Here is an 18,643-nt window from a genome sequence, read left to right on the forward strand (position 1 = left end):
CTGCCCATCAAATATCCTCATGGTACCTCTTTTCCCAACACGGTACCCTGGTGAATGATGTCATGTGCCTGCCGGCTTCCTGCTGATGCACTTCAGAAAGACACCACTGGCAGAATGTAATTTTTGGGGAGAAACCCCCATTTTTGGTCAACTTTTTGATTCTCGGACATCAACAGAGTGACTGATGTATCAAAGCAGTTAATGGCTGGATGAATGTATGCTAATAGCAGAGATAAATGGCAAGACATTAAAAAACGACGAATTTCACATGAAAGTTCTTCATTTCCAGTGTTGGAAGGGAAAGTCATGGGCCAAGCCTGGTCAGTGGGGGTTGCAGGAGTGCCCCACAATGAGAAAATTGAATAAGCTCTCACAGCAGGTAGGGGTAGGGAAATGCTTTAGGAGAAATACTGCCCTGTGGCTTGCACTTTGACTCTGAATGCCTCCTGATGCACTGATGGGTGAAAATTCAAGTTTTTAGACAAAAAATCCCCAATTTTCTGTGTTTTTATTTTATTTTTTTTTTATTTCACTACATCCCAAGAAATAATTCTGTGGGAAGTGAGAAGCTGCAGGGGCCAGAGTGGCAGTCTGGATCACTGCTGGCAGGATCCCTGGCACCCCAACCCATCAGGTTGCTGTCCCTGCTATAGGACTTTGCTGTTCTTAAAAAAAAAAGAAGAAAAAAACCCCAAAAACAAGACAAAACTGTTTTTCAGGCCTTTTCCCAGAAGACTGACACTCTGCCTGAGTGCACTGTGATGGGTGTTATATCCCCTTCTCCTCCACTCCTTGAGAATTCAGGGAGCAGGAAAAACAAAGAGCAATGGGCACAGCCCTGAGCCTTGTAATACTGATGGGCTTTTGCCGTCCTAATGAAGTTCATCTGCTCATTAATACTATCAAACCACGTTGCTACTAATGAAGCTGACCCAATGCAAGGCGCCGTCACTGTGAGAAGCTCCTGGGCTCGAGTAAGTGAAGCAAAAGTCAGTTCTTCCAGACAATTCTAGTGAACTCAGCAATCATTTTGCTGCTTTCTAGGTAGACAGGAAAACTGAAGCTCCTGTTTCCAGCTCCTCTTGCTCCAAGTGCAGAATGAAAACTGGATCAGCAGACAACCAGATGAAAATCCAGGTAATATTGAATTGCAGCATCATGACTCTCACCCCCCTTGCAATGCATCTTCTGCTGAAAATTTCTGCCCTTTAAATTTTGCAGCAAAAGCTTCCTCCCCATCGCAGACAGACCAACACATTCATAAGGCACCCAAGAACATACTGCACATCCAAGGAGGTCAGGGTGAAACCTCTTTTCTCTACAAGCCACCAGAAATGCAATGTTTTGCTTGGAAAAACAGGTTTGAGCTGCTGAGCTCAGGCCCAGCCTGCCTGGTCCGGGGTCCATGTGTGCCTGGTCTGGGGTCCGTGCGCACCATCCTTGTGGCACAAATTCTCTTATCATAAAAGGAATAAATGGAACAGTGAGAAGAAACCATCATGGGCTGACGGCATCATGCCTTCCTTGGCTCCTGCAGGCAGGATGGGGCAGCCTGCACCCTCGCTAGGTTTCACTGGAAAAATCACCTGGAGGGATTTTCTAAGTCAAAGTGTTGCTAGATCAGCAAATTAGGAGCCTTCCACGTCTTCTTCATGATTCAGGCGCTGCCCTAGACCAGCCTCCCACCCTCTAGGTGGTACCTCCCCACTGTCCCCCACAGCCGTCCTCTCCCTTGGGATGCTCCAGCACGGAGCCACGAGGTGATCCCGGAGCACCCTGGGGACCCCCAAGCACACCCTGCCTCTCTGAAGATGTCCCCCATCCCTCAATGGCACTGTGCCACTTACACTAAGCATGGGACAGAGCTGCTCCTGCACACTGCACACCTAGAACGCTGGGTAGCATATTCAGCTAGTTAGATGCCAGGCTCAAACTTCTATTTTTGGCTTTTTCTATTTTTCCCTCTTCTTTTTTCCTTTTTTTTTTTTTTTTTTTTTTTTTTTTTGCTATACGCTGCTTGTCTTCCATTTACCAGTCTCCAAAAAACATCAAACCTTCATTTCTCCCTTGCCCTGTACATTATTAGGCCCAACTATAACAGGCCTGGATTTAAATGTATAATTACAACCATGACAGTAATAACAATAAAGCACTCCTTCAATGGAAAAAAAATTATTACAAAAAAAAAAGTTAAATTATTATAGTGGCTGAGGAATAACGGCGACTTGAACAGCAAGAGCCACAGAATCCCCTGTTTTTAGAGCCCCCAGCTCAAAGGACACATTTCTCAGTCCACTGAGGAGGTTACTGGCAAGATGATGGTGGCTACGTAACTTCTGCAGTGGCTTTAGGACTCCTTTAAAACACTCCTTCTGCTTCAGCATCTTCACATAAACCGTCACCCAGCTCAAGGGAAGGCGCTGCTCTCCCCGTCCCCGAGCTGCTCACAACTGTCTGTCCAACAACACAATAAGATAAGAAGAAATTACGAGCGCTCGAGGAAAAGAAAACCCAGTGCAAATAAGAAAGTCGTCCCGCTCTCCAATCTGCCTCTGAAGGGGTGGCGGGTAGGTGGGGGAACACACAGAAAGTCGAAAACAAGAGAAGGAGGGGGGGTCCTAACGCAAGCCCCGCTTGACAAAAGCCATCAATTATGAGCGTCTGGTGTAGTGTGTGCCTGGCTTTGTCCTCCCGAGACATCTGCTGCGTGCTGTCTCCTGCCAGTTGGCCAGGGCAAGGCAGGAGGACGGCGTGAAAACAATACTAGCCCCCACTTAGATTATTTTTTTTTTTCCTCCTTTTCCAAATTCTCTGTCTTCTTTCGAAAGCCAAACAATAACCCGGCGGGATGCGCTGCTGCTGCTTGAGCAATGAGTTCAGAAAAAGAAACCCCTGAAACAAAACCACGGCAGGGAGGAGGGGTGGCACTTGGCGACGCGGCTGAAAAAGAAACATGCTGCTCCCTCCCCACCCCACGAACGTATTCTCGAGCATGCTGGGGTTTGGTCTGCTGGGGGATTTAAATCAAAAAAAGCTCTTGCCGGGTCCCGTCAAGGCGCATGTCTTCTTCTCGTCCCTTACCACCCCACCTTGCCCTGCCCCTCAAGCTGTCAGTTTTTGGATGGTCTTGTTGTAGTACTGCGTGATGGTGGGCGTCAGGGGGTTCCAGTTGTTGGCGTGCAGCTCGATGACCTCCAGCAGCAGGGACCTGGTCAGCATGGACTCGGAGGGACACAGCATCTTGTCGCGTGCTATCGCCAGCAGCTCTGTCATCATCTCAGGCAGCTGCTCCTCCAGCAGCCGGCCGGTGCTCTGCAGCTGTTGGGAGAAGAAGGGGTCAACCATGGATTACTGATCCTTGTGGCTCCCTTCTAGCTTGAGACAGGCTAGGATTCTATCACTCTACGATGTTAAAACACCCCTCTGGCTCTTTACAGACACCTCCCGTCCCTTCGATTCTGCCCTGCCTGGTGCAGGCAAGGTTAAAGGCGTCATGGCTTTTGAAAACCAAAACCACCCAGCAGTAGGCTCCAAGAGCTGAACACCAAGGGTGAGGTTTTCAAAAGCAGCCGCACCAGGCTGCTGGAGGAGTGAATGGTTCAGCTCCCAGTGACTTCAAAGGCAGCAGCGACGGATTGCTTTTGAAAAAAAAAAAATCCCACCTAAAAATCATGCTATTGTCAAAACAAAGTGCAGGCTGTGATGTGGTATTCTTGCCTTCTACCTGGCCCTTCATTTACTCGCTGATTCAGAGCTCCCAGTGACTCCCAGTCATTAGGTGGAATAAGCAGAACGCGCCTGTGTGCATAACAAATCCTGCCCTGCCGAGATCTGCATTTATACCTGTCGTGGTGCTTTGCTGAAGGCAGCCAAGGGCTTTTTCTAAAACAATTACACCTTGGAGAGCCTCCATCGAGTAGCACAAGCCCTAGGTGGTTCCACAGAGAAGGTCCAAGTTTGGGGTGGACAGTGATGAGTCTGTGGGAGGCTCCCTAAAGCAGAGCTCCCCAAAGTCCTCACCTTAAAAATCAAATCCGCCTCGTCATCTGCTTTTCTGAATTTTAACTATTCAGGCTGCAACTTCAACTGCTCTTTGCAAGAAAAGAATCTGTCCCCACTGGCTCACCACTTCCCAGAAAAAACAGTAGAACTCTGCTATATTTCACAGAACTGTAGAATAAGTTAGGTCGAAAGAGACCCCCAAGGTCATTGAGTCCAACTTGTGAGTGATCACCGCCTTGTCAACCTGACCAGAGCACTTGAGTGCCACGTCGTTTCCTTCTCTGAAAAACTGCTCCTTGAGCACAGCAAGTCATGGGGCAGCTTTTGCTCCATGACAGCTGTTTCTGTGATTAAAAACCTAATGGAGGGTGAGGTTTGAAGGAACCAGGGTGATGTAATATTGTGACGGGACTCCAGGTACGGAACTTCCTGCATCCATTTACTTGCATCAGGAGCCCAGTGACAGAGTCTCAAGGGCTCTTATTTCATAGTGGTCTTCTACCTAAACTGTTCTTGTGAGACCCCACCTGGGATCCTGAATCCACCTCTGGGGTCCTCTGAACAGGAAGGGCATTGACCTGCTGGAGTGAGGCCAAAGGAGGCCATGGAGCTGCTCCAAGGTTTGGAGCCCCTCTGCTCTGGAGCCAGCCTGGCACAGCTGGGGCTGTGCAGCTGCACAAGAGAAGGCTCCAGGGAGAGCTCAGAGCCCCTGCCAGGGCCTCAAGGGGCTCCAGGAGAGCTGCAGAGGGACTGGGGACAAGGCATGCAGGGACAGCACACAGGCAGTGGCTGCCACTGCCAGAGGGCAGGCACAGATGGGATATTGGGAACCAGGAATTGCTGGCTGGCAGGGTGGGCAGGCCCTGGCACAGGGTGCCCGGAGCAGCTGTGACTGCCCCTAGATTCCTGGAAGTGTCCAAGGCCAGGCTGGACTAAATAACCTCAAAGGGTCCCTTCCAATCCAAACCATTTGATCATTCTAACATGCAGAGGCCGCACAGCTGGAAACATCCAACAGCTTGACACATGCATGGGCAAGGATGGAAGGGGTAGAGCAATGAGATGAGAGCAGATGTAGAGGTGCTTCCCTACCTCCATGGAGCAGCAAAGCACGGCATCCTCCTTCACATCCTGAGATTGCAACAACTGCAAAAGAGAGAAGAGACAAACAGTGAGAAATGCATGATCTTCTTCCTCCTCCTCCTCCCTTATAACTTTCCTTCTATATCTTTTTCTGGCTTGTCTTTTGACAATTCCAGGAGGAAAGGACACAAAATCAGGAGGGGAGAAAACAGATTGTCCAGACAAAAATTTAGAGTAAGCAGTGACAAAACATGGGGTAAAATTTAGATTAACAACTGTCATAATAGATTTTGTTTGTGTTACGTTGCTTCTTTTATCTCATGGCAGGCAGTGAGAAAACACTCGTCTCACACATACAGGGAATAAGTGCAGCTGTCAGCCAACAACACTGGAGCAGCAAAGACCTAGGAGTGGCTGTTTGGAAAGGAAGGGCTCCGCCACCCACCCCTGAACCTCTCCATCCCCGTGGGGACACTTCTGACAGCCACAAAACTGCCTGAGTTACATCCAATTCACTGTAATTAATATGGCTCCTTCTAGGCTGGTTACACAAGGGCAGGGGGTGCCAATGAAACTACGGAGTCTCAGGTGCCTCAACTCCAACCCTGCTCTGCTCTCCATGAACTCTGTGTTACAAACACGAGCTTGCAAGCAGGAGCAGCTTTCAGAAAACACCCAAAATGTTGCTGGGCATGGCACGGGACAGTGCAGGAAGGTGCTCATCTCTCTTGGGTCAGACTCAGGGTTTGCAATGACGGTCAACAGCTCCACCTGACATTGGCAAAGTGTAGGATCTCAGCATGTCTCACCCCACAAACACTGAAACCACACTCAAGGACCCTCAAAATGGGACCAAAAATATGCATTTTTCTTTGTTCTCATCTTTATGACAATTACAGGTACCAGGAACACTTGAAGCTATAGCCACTTCCATCCCATCACTTTGGAATGAAGAAGCCCTGATGGCCCTGAGCTAATCCCTGCGTGCAGTAGCCACTGAACAAAAGATGGGAAAACTGGTTTCACTATCATCTGACATTCATTAGAGAGAAGCAGACTTTTTAAAAGCAGTTGAACTGATTAAAACTGCCCATATAGAAATTGCTCAGTGTAACTTAATGTTACTCCAGAGTCACAACCATTAGTTAAAATCAGAATTGTGACTCTGGGCCTCACCATCTCTCTTTCCCATTCTTATTTTTCCATGTTTCCTTTCCTCTACAGATAAATGTCTGTTTACCAGCTCCGTGTTGTTTGGAAAATAGACAAGGGAAAGAAGAGATAATGCAAGGAACTAACACTGCTCTCAGAGTTTTGTCTTCTGTTTTTGTCAGACAGCAGATTCTTTGCTTTGAAGATGGTGTTCACAGCATCTCACTGAGCACACTGTCCCTCTCGTTAGCCAAAGCTTCGGCTTCAGGGTTTTCAAATCATGCAACAGGCTTTTTTTCTGCCCCCGCCCCAGTTTATCCTTCTGCAAAGTTGTTTGGAAAACGTTAGTTAAGCCCAAGCCACATGCTCTGAGATAAGTTTTCACAAGCAGTTCAGATTCTTCACAAGAAAACATGAGACTATTTTAAACCCAACACCAACAATGAAAAAACAAAAATCAGTTAGGGAGAAATACAAACAGGCAGTAGTCCAGATATTCACTCCTGGGGTATTTAGCTCATGAGCACAGCATGAAGCAGGGCTGCAAATAAAGTAACAGACAATACCTTTTAACAACACCTTTCTTATCTTTGGTATTCTTTAGTAATAAAGAACATAACATGAAAACTAAAGCATGAAAGTAGAATTAGGACTGACTCCAGCCCTTCCTCTGCCTCAGTGATCCTGCTCCCTGCCCAGGATATGTGGTCATAGAAAGGCTGCAACTTCACTAGCCCCAGCTTCCCACACACAGGGTTGGGACATGCTTCCCTACCTCCAAAGGTGTTTGTGAGGATGAACATGTCCCTGTCAAGTGCTCAGATACTTGGCTAATGAGGAAGAGTCTCACCTACCTATGATGAAATAGAGAACACATCCCACCCCAGCCCTGGGCAGGCACCCTCCAACTTCATGCTGCCCTCGTGGACACCTGATCATCCATCATCTGATGTGACTGGGCTGAACGAGGAGAATGTGTGTGCTCCAGTGTGTCCATCAGGGTGCCATGTGCTCCACCTTGTTCATGGAGACACCATGTACTCCACCTTGTCCATCCAGGTACCATGCACTGCACCTCATCCACCCAGGATCCACCAGCTCCATTGCTCCAGAGGCACATGTGCTCCACCATCCCTCCAAGGCACCATGTGCCCCACCTTGTCCACCCAAGTACCACATCCTCCACTGCTCCAGCAGGCTACCAAGAGATACCAGCTTGAGGCACTACAGGTGAGCCTCTGCCTGAGACATGTAGGCTGGGGAGGCCCACAGCTTGCCCACCAAGCCCAGGCACATCCCTGTGCATGAGGGACAGCCCAGCAGTGAGATCTGCTGGTGCTCTGGAGAACCAGAGTCCAAATCCACGGCCACAGAGGGCTGCCAGCCACTTGCATCAGTGCAAGAGACTGAAGCCTGTAGGATCAGAACGCTGTCACTGTTTCTCTGCGTGTTGCTGACCACGTTTGCAGCATGCTGGGGTGTAGGCACCATCTGCTTCCGACCCCTGCGTGACAGAGCAGGAGGAGATCAGGGAGCCTGGCATGGGCACTGAACCTTGCTGACTGCAAGGACTGTGCTGCCTGGAGGCCCACCATGGATGTCCTCACCCATCAATGACAACCTGCATGTATTTCTCAAAGGGTATTTCATCCCCACTGATGGTGTCCCATGTGAGCACCGGGCACTAGAAACACTGGGGTGGTTCCTTCAGCCAGAGCACAATGTTTCCTAAAGCTCTGTGACCCCAGAGTCAAACTTGACTAGGGCTGGGGAAAAAAAAAAAAAAAAAAATTGAAAATGTTTTGAGAGCTCCAGGGAAATCACAGCCCTAAAGTCACGGCACTCGTGTGACCACCCAGCCAATTGCATTCACTGCTTGCAATCTAATTCATATTTACTTAAAATATTTTAAGGTAAACACTCTATATTCATTAAATTAGCACTCCCACATTGGAATTATTATTTATTTAACTATTTATAGCTGCTCCTCCCTGCTGTGTGCCTCTGCCCAACTCCCACTGTGGTCACCATCCCATCCCTCTCCAACAGGTTCCCACAGGGTTCAAACAGCTGGTGGATGTGGACGAGGGATCTGAAAGAGGAGCGTGAGGCAGACAACAGGGCAGGTGAGCTGGGGCTCACGCGCTCCTCAGTTTAACCTGTAATCATCCCCTGGAGGCTGGGGCTGTCTGCGAGAAAAACTTCCCTTTGCTCCCCAGCCGGTTTCCCCTGTATCGGGTGAAGCTGGGCAATGAAAGCAGCAGTTCCTGCTGGAAAGCAGACGAAGAGTCTGCCTGATTTCCTAAGAGAGGAGGCTGCATGCCAGAATCTGCCCGGCCAGTCATATAATACCCAGCCTCGGTTGCGAAAGGCTTCTCACTTTTTGTTTCTGGTGCTGGACTTGCTGCCTTGCAGACTGGTGTGAGGTATCAGGCGCCTTCTCATTCAAATTTCTATGTCACTCGGAGAGATGAGCACTGGGCAAGGTTCTCTGCAGAGCCAGTGTGCCCAGGTGGGCTCCGGGTGCTAGATATTTGCATAACCAACCCAAACTAAGTTTAAGGGTCTGCTCCTGGAAGTGCTGTGTGTTGTGGTGAGTTGCAGTGCCTTGCAAGGCGGCTCTTGAGCACAACTGGTATCCATGGCGTGCTCTTGGGACCCATCTCCCCCAGCCTCCATGGCCCCAGAGCCTTCCCTTCATGTCTCTGCAGAGATAAGCATCATAAACTACACAAGGTGGACATGCAGCCATGGCTGAAGGACCAAAGGAGCCCTAAAAATGCAGCTATGCCTCACCACAGACAGAGCCAGCTTGGTCCTCCTGAACAGCAATAGATGCATGTGTATGGGGTGCAGGCCACGAAGAGCAACCCAAAAAGCGAACACAATGGGACTCACCCCAAATATTTGGGTTTATTATCTGCTTTCTGCGATCACCTGGCCTGCTGAGGAGCTGAAGTGCTTACTTGGAATTCTCAGGGGTGCCCACGCCACGAGGAGGACAGGAGAACCCGTCCCACCACCCCTTATCACTAAACCACGCAGGTTTAATTGTGTTCTTCAGGAGATGGGGTGGGAGCAGCCCCAATGCACGCATTACCCTTTCCAGATGCAATGATGCTTCTCCTGCAAGGCACAGTGCTAATTACTGCGTACGATATCGCTTGCAAAATGACTCATAAGCAATGCTGGCCACTAACTACCCCTTAGCATGCAGTGTTTTACGACGCTTTAGTGATGACTCCAGCGTGAAAGCAAAAGAAACCTGGAAAATATCCACCCAGAGCCACGGAGAGGCTGGGATGAGACCCAGGGAAAGCCGGGCTGACCGCAGCCCACGTGCCGCTCGCCCCAGCTCCCCGACGGGCGTCTCAGGTTCATGTGTCCAGTGGCAACACGCACGGACACCCAGGCAGCCTCGGGCCTGAGGCTGCCCACAGGTATGCTTTTCATCCGCACCTGGGTCATGAGGAGTATTCCTCCCAGTATTCCCCCCTCCCAGGGACTGTGGAGCATGACCTCAGGGGAACCAGCATGCTGCAAACGCATGGCCCAGGTGCAGCAATCGGCTCGCTGGCGTGGAGCAAGGCCACGGGGGAAAATGGAGACACATTTCTGTGTGGAAGATGAGTTATTTGTGCCACTTGGAGCTTAAGCAGAGTGGACATACTGTACTGGAAGTGCGGGAGAGATGGTGCTTCCCAGTCCTGCTTTTAACCAGAAAGGGCCTTGGGAAGGGCCATGATGGACTTGGTCCTCTGACAGATGGATCTGTTCCAGCTCTGTGGTCGGGACCATCATGGACACCCCCTTATGAAGGGAGCTTATAAGAAAGATAAGGATTAAGTTTTCAGTAGGGACTGTAGAGACAGGATAAGGGGTGATAGTTTGAATCTAAAAAGAGGGAGATTCAGACTAAATAGATGGAAGAACTTGTTTACAATGAGTGTGGTGAGACCCTGGCACAGGCTTTCCAGAGAAGTTTGCCTGCCCCATCCCTGGAAGGGTCCTAGGCCAGGATGGACAGGGCTGGAGCAACCTGGGCTAATGGAAGGTGTCCCTGCCCATGGCAGGGGGTGGAATGGGATGAGCTTTAAAGGTTCCTTCCACGCCAAAGCATTCTGTGGTTCTGTGATCGTCCCCTATATCTGACAGTGCAGTTCAGGTGCTAACACAGCTCTGCAGGCAGTCTTAGTGCTCTAATGGACCACAGCTGGAGAAGACTTGCTCCCAAAACCTCCTGGAATCCCCACAGTCTGCTAGGCGGGTCCTCCTGGGAGCACAGGCCAATACTCCTTCACAGGCTCTCTGCAGACAGACATCAATAGCAATTTTCTGCCTTTCCAGCGCCCCTTATTGACCTACTGCCACAAGTGCTTAAGGAAGACACCTGAGATAAGATCCATGGCACTGCATGGCTCTGCATGGGGACAGTCACACACTTCTCTGAAACACAGGCAATGGTACAGCTCCCCTTGTTCTCTCCCACAGGGTGGGACTTGGGAAAATGCAAAGTACAAACAAGGTTGTGGGGATGAGTGCAAAATGCTCCACAACAGGGCCAGTTTCAGGATTTCTACAATTTGCTACCATCAGATTTATCAGTTCCTTGACCCAGGACATCAGAAGGTCAGCTGAGCTCATCCTGTGCCCACCAACAAGCTGTGCCAGTACCACCCCCTCTAAAGGTGTACTGAGCCCCACTCTGGAAGTGAGGGAAGTTGGACGAGACTGACTTTCTCTGGAAAAGAAACAAGTGAGCACATGGAAACAGACTTTTAGAAGCTCACAGGCATAGGTGAAATCTTTTCTGCTCACCCATTTGATGCTGAGGTTGCCCAAACACAAAGTTTTGGGGAAAACCTTTCCCTTATGGAGCTGGCTGTGCTGGTCTCTGCACGAGGCACAGGCTCTGCCATGCTCCAAAATGTGATTTTTTTGAATTTAAAAACACAGCTGAGCTGTGAGAGGCAGTCTGTGTCTAGCTGCTTACACTAGCAATGGTGCTTCTCTCCCCATTCCCTTCTGCTCACACCTCTCTGGGGATCTGGGAAGTCTTCAAGGCTACAGAAGATGCACAAGGTGCCACCAGATCATGTGTCTCATGGAGGGAACCCTCTTCTCAGCGGCCTGACTGGGATGTTGTGGTCTCAGCCTGGGTGAGAGTGTCTGATACAGCTCCTGCTGCTCCATTAGGAGGAGTTCACCAGCAGCTGCCCAGATGAAGTGGTGCAGGGGACAAAGAGCTCTGTGCTGAACTGCTTGTCCCAGCATGGCTGCATCAGAGCCATGTCCATAGCAGACACTTTCTCTAACATACTTTGGACAACCTAAATGAGTTTTGATGGCACCAACTCCTTTTACACTGATGTCCTCCCCTCAGCTCAGGAGATTTCTGTTCTCCTATTACACAACCAGGACTCCCTGGGAGGATGGTAAGAAGAGATTAGTTTGTTTATTGTGTTGAGTAAACCAAAATGTTGGTTATCCTCCTTGTCAGGCTCCTGAGGAACTCAGAGATACTTAACAGCAAATTGAATTAAGGCCAGAGGAACAAAATCCTGTACCCAGTCGTGGGAAACTCCTCCTACTCCTTTCCACTGTAGGCAAGGGAAACCATGAAACATGACACTCTCTCTCCCCGGATCTGGAACGGCAGAAGAAATTCCTGAGAAGATGGAAACCATTAAGAGGCAATTACTGGAGACAATGATGAAGAAAATTTGGTCACTCATCAACCCAGACGCTGCAATCCAACAGTAGCCTGGTGGTTACACATCCCCTGGCTGGAGGTGGACCTCCAGGATCCGAAGGTGAGCAGGACAGACGACCAGAGCCACCCGGTCTGGGTGCACAGGGAGTTCAAGCCACCCAGACGACTGGCTTCATCCTGCCCGTCCGAAGACATAATAACCCTGGGAGAGGAGGATGTGATCTCATCCCAAGGGTCCCGGGGAAACACAAAACATGGAAAGAAACAGTGGCGAGACCATGGTGCTTGATTGCAGCGGGCTCCACCCTGGCTGGCCCGAGGCTCTGCGCTTTCCTGGCTCTGCAGAGGCAGCGAGCGCGCAGCGGCAGACGCAAAGAGTTGTGTTTACATCCCATTGAAAGAGTTTTTGGGAACTAACAATGCCTGGTATGGAGGGCGAGGGAGGAAAACAAAGCCACGCGAGGAGGAGGGACCATCCTGTGAGATGGTATCTGACTTCACTTCTTTATCTGCACAAATTGCTTCCTCTGACTTCTCTATGGGTCCCAGAGAAACGAGGGTGGCATTTTCCCTCCTCTGTTTAAGATACAACATCACGGTTTTAGTGCTGGGACTAAACGAGTCCTGTGGCTTTCCAGGAATATGTTCCTGCACATATAACACTCAACAGGGCAGATGGGCTAACACGCACTGGGCAGCCCTCCCTGGCTTGGCCTCTCCTCATCTGCTCCCAAATAACACCTGACCTCCTCCACCTAAATAATGCCCTTTGATCAAAATGACCAGGATTAAAGGAAATCTGTTGTTTCCCAAACAAGCTGCATTCATAGGAGTGTTTTTGCCAGCACAGCTATGGAGGTCTGGGGGCGTGGGAGCTTTTTGCATGGTTAATTATTTTTTTATGTATGGCAGGTTAAAGGAACATCCATCCCTTCCCTGCGTGCTCCTAGAGACAGGCATCCACCCTTGCTCTCTGCAGACTCTGCTCCTGCACTCTGCCTCTGTCATGGCTCTGGAAGTCCATATCCCCTTTATATCCACAAGCCCCACTTGCTCCAAATCCCAGACCTTCCTCCCAGATTTCCCATGTCTTCAACCTACATCTCCTGGACTCTCAAGAAAATCCCCCACTTGTTCTGCTCATTTCTCCTTCCTCCCTGTGTTCCTGAGTCCCAGTCCCCCTTTTTCACTCCTTCTCTGAAATCCCTTCCCTCCCATGCCCACATTCCTCATTCCTCCTCCATCCTTTCACCACACAAAACACTTCCCAGTTTGTCCCAGTCCCACTGGACTGGAGACCAAATCTTTCAATTTTCTGCAGAACCACATACGGGGGACCAGAAGGGGACTTCTGTGAGGATAAAAGTCGCCTTCTTCATAAAAGACGCGTTTTCTCTGTTCAGATCTGGCCTCATGGAGCTTCCTGAGTGGAAGTGTGGTGTGGGGTCAAGATCTAAGCCCCTAGGTACCTTTGCTCATTTGATAAAGCAAAAATTCTGTTTCACTCTCTGACTTGGAGAGTAATATTAAAAATCCTAGCATCTCATTATACTGTTAAAGACCCTTTTTTCAACTCAAAAGGCTGATGCTTAAAAAGTGAGAGTGATTAACAAAACACAACCCACGTTAAAAGATACAATTTTCTTTTCCAAAGAGCACCACCCTCCTCGCTCATCCGACTGCAGCCAGGAAGGTTTTCCTTTTTCTTCCTCTGAAGGAGACAGTGAAAAGGCAGTGCCCTCTTGAAGTTCAGACGTTAATTACTGTGTTAGAATATTTTGCTAAATTACGCAGCATGGCCCCAGGAGATAACAGGCACTAAGAGAAGGGAGGGGAGTGGATACCCGTCTACATGCTGCACCGCAGACTCAGACGTAGGGGGAAGGCAATTAGACAGGGAGTATTTATCCTCCCTGCACCACCACCCCGAGGCTTTCAGTCAGCAGCATGTACCAAGGCAGGGAAGCGATGGGAGCGTGCCAAGATTTTAAACGATGCTGAAATGGGACTGTCTCTGCCAACCAGACTGGAGGTAGGAGACAACTCCTGCAGAGAAGCAACTGTCCTGCCTGCTGCCAGCCTGCTGGGTCTGATCCCTGCTGATTCACAGTGCCTAGGAGCTGCCCTCGGTCCCCAGGGTTGGCATTAAGACCCTAAAATCATCTCTCTTGGGTCAGGTCAATGACTGCATCCCTCTAAAGGGGATGGATACCCCTGGGGTACGCAGGCCCAGAAGCAATAACCCCCTCAAGCTGGAGGGATCTCTGTGAATTGGTCCTGCAGCCTCCTGCGCAGTTTAATTAGCCTTTCTGTGATGAGCTGCTTCCTGGGGCTTGCTCTGAACCTGCCCCAACAGCCCTGTCCAAGGCTCAGAGCGGGATGGTGCCAAGGCAGCTCCCTGTCACCCTTGATATCCCTCGGTATCCAAGCCAGGACAACCAGATGGGTAAAAAATGGGTTGGATGGTTGGGCTTAGAGGGTTATAGCCATTGGGTTCCAACCCGACTCTGCCTGAAGGCCAGGAATGATAACAACTACCAAGTGTTATCCCAGGACCTGCCCTGTTTAGCATCATGATCCGTGACCTGGAGGAGGCAAAGAGCGCAATCGCATGAAGTTTGAAAGTTGACAGCAAGTTTGGGATGTACTGAAATGCATTCAAAGAGCTGCCAATGAGAGGGACCTCAGTGGGGTGAAGCAAAATGTCAAGAGGAAACTTAAAACTTTCAACAAAAGATCAGCCCTGTGCAGGAGAAGAGCACAGCGACACGGATAAGGGGTGGGATAGGGTTATTATGGGGAGTGAGAGGGGGCAGAGCCCTCCCTGTGTTGCCTGCCTGTGTGGGACATCAGCTGGTGAGGTGCCTCGAGGGACCATGGTGTCATTATTGCCACATGGCATCACCTTGAGCCTGAATCCCTCGAGCCAGTTTTTCCACCTCCCTGCTCCGCTGCCATACGCAACTGCTCAGGTTGCCTAGCTGCTAAATGGCATTGTAAGAACAAACAAATTCATCCACAGCAGCACTTGGCACCAACCACCTGGGCTGTGAGTGGCTGCTCCTGGCAGGGATGTGGCAGCTCCCAGCCCCAGGGGCACCTCCCAGGTTGATGTCCCAACAACATCCACTGAGAATGAGACAGGAGGCAAACCTACCAAGAACACCCATCAACAGCTGTGATCCCTCTTTTCATGCAGACCTCAGATGTCACCTAAAACTGGGCTGGGCCCCTCAGGATCCAGTCCTAATGTTCCCCATCCCCAGCAGCACCAGGGGATGAAACTGGGAGGGCACTGAGCTGACTCACACACAGACATGGGAGCACAGAGCTGGATGAGGGACAACCAGCTCCAGCCGTGCTTAGGGAAGAGCTAGGGAAGGCAAAAGTGGTGACAATCAGTGAACAATAGATGGCAAATAATATTATTTATTATCTCCCCATCTTCAGTAGCCACGGGGCACTTCTTGCACTGTGCACAGGCTCTGATGGTTCAACTGACATTTGCTGCTCCCTCGCCTTAACCACCCATTTTCTCCATTTTGTTGACTCAGCCGAAGGCCACAAAGAAGAAGAAATATGGCCAGGCTGCAAGAACCAAAGTCCCTTGGTTCTTCTCTTGGTTTTCGTCGGTTTTGGGGGACATGCAACATGAAGCATTGTTGCAGCATGGCTCAGCATGGTCCTTGGTATTTGGACATGGGGCAGAGGCTTTGGAGCAGGAAAGAAGTCATCATGTTCACTTCTCACCACCCTGGAAGGAGATGTTCAGGGACAAATTTAGAGTGCCTTTGTGAAATAAAGTGAGGCCATAGTCAAGAGGGCTTATAGGGCTGGAAGAGAGAGTGGGACATCACTCTTGCTTAAGACCATCATGCACAAGAGACAGAACAACTTCCTAGTAGTGCTAAAAGTGTTTTCACCAGATAAAAGGCTCATGGAAGAATGTGGTCCTGCAAGATGCCACCACTGTTCCCAAGTGAGAACAGCCAGGTCTGGAAGCAGGCAAGGGTCAAACCCACAGTGCCCTGGCTGCAGCATAACCATCCCTGGGGAAAGCCTTTATCCCAGGAACAATGCCCTCTTCCAGCTCGCCCTCGATTCCCCGAAGCTCTGAGGAAAGAATAGGAGGAAAGCGCTTTTATTTCTATTTAACATCTCTGCTTTGTTTTTCTTTTCCCAGGCTTCCCAGATCTGAGGGCTGCAATAGTCCTTTCGTTCTCATCTGCAAAGGACTCTCCCTCCTTTCCCCAGTTGTCTCCAGGTCTGATCTTTGGGCCGACCTTGGGTATCCATTGCCCTTCTCCAGCCTAAAATAGGCACTGTTCCACTGCATGTATCTTAGTCCAAAATACCATCCAAACACACTGTGCTCCATTAAACCATTTTAATGAGAGCTGGACTCACCTTTTACTTCCCTTGAGAAACCCTCTCTTTGCCTAAAATCCTAATGCTGACCTCACCAGATCTTGCTGTGAGGACACACTCTCAGCCTGCACAAACCTCACCCCAAACCCCTCAAAACGGTTATGGAAATTAAACTTTTTCATTTGGTAGGGATTCTGCTCCTGGGAGATACCATCACAGTGTTGGATGTGTTGGCAGTCCCTTCCTTCTCCCCCCACTTCAAGCTCAAGTGATGGAGGAGGATGCAGCAGAGGTCCCTGGGCTGGGAATTTGGTTGGACTGTGCTTGAGCCAAGGGGCACAGCTACTCCTTTGGTTCCCAAACGGCCGCCTGGGTGAGGTGGCAGCTCTGACCCAAATTTCCTTTGCCATGGTTAAACACTCACTGCCTTGTCTGACACGGGGCCTGCCTGCTTCCCTGAGGACAGTGATGGGCGCCAGGTCGATCAGCCAGCAAACCCCAGCACTTATCACTCCAGCCTCACCTGAAATGAACTTGCCTTTTTTTTTTTTTTTTTTTTTTCCCAGCCCACAAAACCAACCCATCCACAGTGATCGATAAATACCACAGGCATTGTCACTCAATGCCCCAGCCATGTCCCCAGCTGTGATGTCCTCATGGCCACCCTCACCCCCTCCCACCCAGCTAATGATGGTGTGAATAAGCTTTTATTTGGGGGGAAAGGAGCTAGAGAGAGGAAGCTTTGCAGGGGGAAGGGAAGAGACATTCCTGCCTCAGTCATCAGGCAATTTTTCCCTTCCTCTTGCTCATTGCCTCGCTGACCTTTGGCTGAGTCTGCCAGAGCTATAAAGGAAAAGGGAAAAAGGAAAAAAAAACAAGAAGAGAAACTAAAAAGCAAGTGAGCTGAAAGGACAGGCAGAGGGAAAGATGTTATCTTGCCTCTGCTAATGATTTTTGGTCTAAGGATGGGTGGATGGAGGCAGAAGGAGCTATGCAGGACTGTGGGCAGCACAGAGGGAGCTTGCTGGGGAATAGTCAATATGAAAGGAGTTAGGGGTGAGGGCTGAGACTCTACTTGGGGATGTATGTTCTGATCAGTGGAAGGGGAAAAAACCCATGGTGAGTGCTACTACACCTTGTGAACCTGTCCTCAGGCATGTGGGAGTCCCAAACTTTAAAGGCCATGTTGACACCCCCTCCTCTCCTGGGACACCACCCCATGTGGTTCACGGGGAACACCAAGGGATGAGCACCCTGTGCAGTTAGGGACTTTCCACACTCTCACGGAGCACCCAGCAGGGCCAGCCTGTGCAGATGTCCCTGTCCTCTCCAGGCTGCAGCTGGAAAAGCACACCCCCACCTCCTCGGCTGTGTCTGCAGCCCACCTTTGGCCCTGGCAACCATCTGCCAACCAGAGCCTGGCACTGCTCATAAACTGGTGGCCCTTTCCCCTGGGCTGGCCCTGTGCAGCAGGATTAGCTGCCAATGACAAAAAAAGGCAGCAGAATGAAAACCCATTCCAGAACCATGGCAGAGGGGTGAATCAAGGTCAAATCACTGCAGAGAGAGCAGTCAAGCATTTTAGGGCAGGGGAGATCAAACATTTTGGGGCAGGGGTGCCAGAAGGGTCAGGTTCACCCATGTCAGCTAAGCTAAGAGTCTTCTTAGAATCAGAATCACAGAGTAGCTTGGGTTGGAAGGGACCTAAAGATCATCTCGCTCTTAAAGATCATCTAGTAAAGTCATCTGTGACAAACAACACCACAGGGACAGACCTGTCCTGCTAAGGAACAGAGATGTATTTTTAAGAGCAAATTTACGCATGACATCTTGATATAATTAGTGAATCTTTTTATGGAGCTGCCCTGTAGCAAAAAATATCCTTGATATATGAAATTCGTGTCCTTCTGCACACATCTAGCTCTCCACCATGTCCCCACAGAGCAGAAGGGTGACAAGAGGGACAGTGAGGGCAGACAGGAGTGGGCAGGGAAAAACTCTGGCAGAATCAGGGCTGTGTTGTGTCACGATTACGATGGGAAGCGGATGGGCACGGGGGCTTTGCTAGACGTCAAGATCTTCCCCAGAAGGTGACACATATCTCTGTGGGCAGAGATTTTGGGGAAGTTTGGCTATTCTTAGCGTCCCTCTCCCATCTCCTCCTCTGGATATGTCTGCCTTATCATGAGGCCTGCACTCCTCACTGCTCCAGTCACCATCTGTGAGCTCTGCCCACAGTGCTACCACCCAGACAAAATGTTTATGGCACGTTGGCATTCAGAGGAAACTTCCCATGCATGTAAAAAAAGTCATCACCAGCACTTT

At 49.9% G+C, this 18,643-nt stretch overlaps 1 protein-coding gene across 4 annotated transcripts in view; it reads right to left on the minus strand.

The window, feature by feature from the left end:
* Positions 1–2,514: 2,514 nt before the first annotated feature.
* CTIF (cap binding complex dependent translation initiation factor) overlaps positions 2,515–18,643 on the minus strand; it is a 143,225-nt gene continuing 127,096 nt past the window's right edge. For all 4 annotated transcript variants that reach the window (XM_068177087.1, XM_068177086.1, XM_068177088.1 and 1 more), the window contains 2 exons: positions 5,095–5,148; positions 2,515–3,318 (listed from right to left, as the gene is read on the minus strand). In XM_068177087.1, coding sequence (XP_068033188.1) covers positions 3,103–3,318; positions 5,095–5,148 — 270 coding nt within the window. In that variant the 3' untranslated portion in view covers positions 2,515–3,102. The remainder of the gene's footprint in view (positions 3,319–5,094; positions 5,149–18,643) is intronic.

This window comes from Anomalospiza imberbis, chromosome Z (assembly GCF_031753505.1).
Source record: "Anomalospiza imberbis isolate Cuckoo-Finch-1a 21T00152 chromosome Z, ASM3175350v1, whole genome shotgun sequence".
Lineage (NCBI taxonomy): Eukaryota > Metazoa > Chordata > Aves > Passeriformes > Viduidae > Anomalospiza > Anomalospiza imberbis.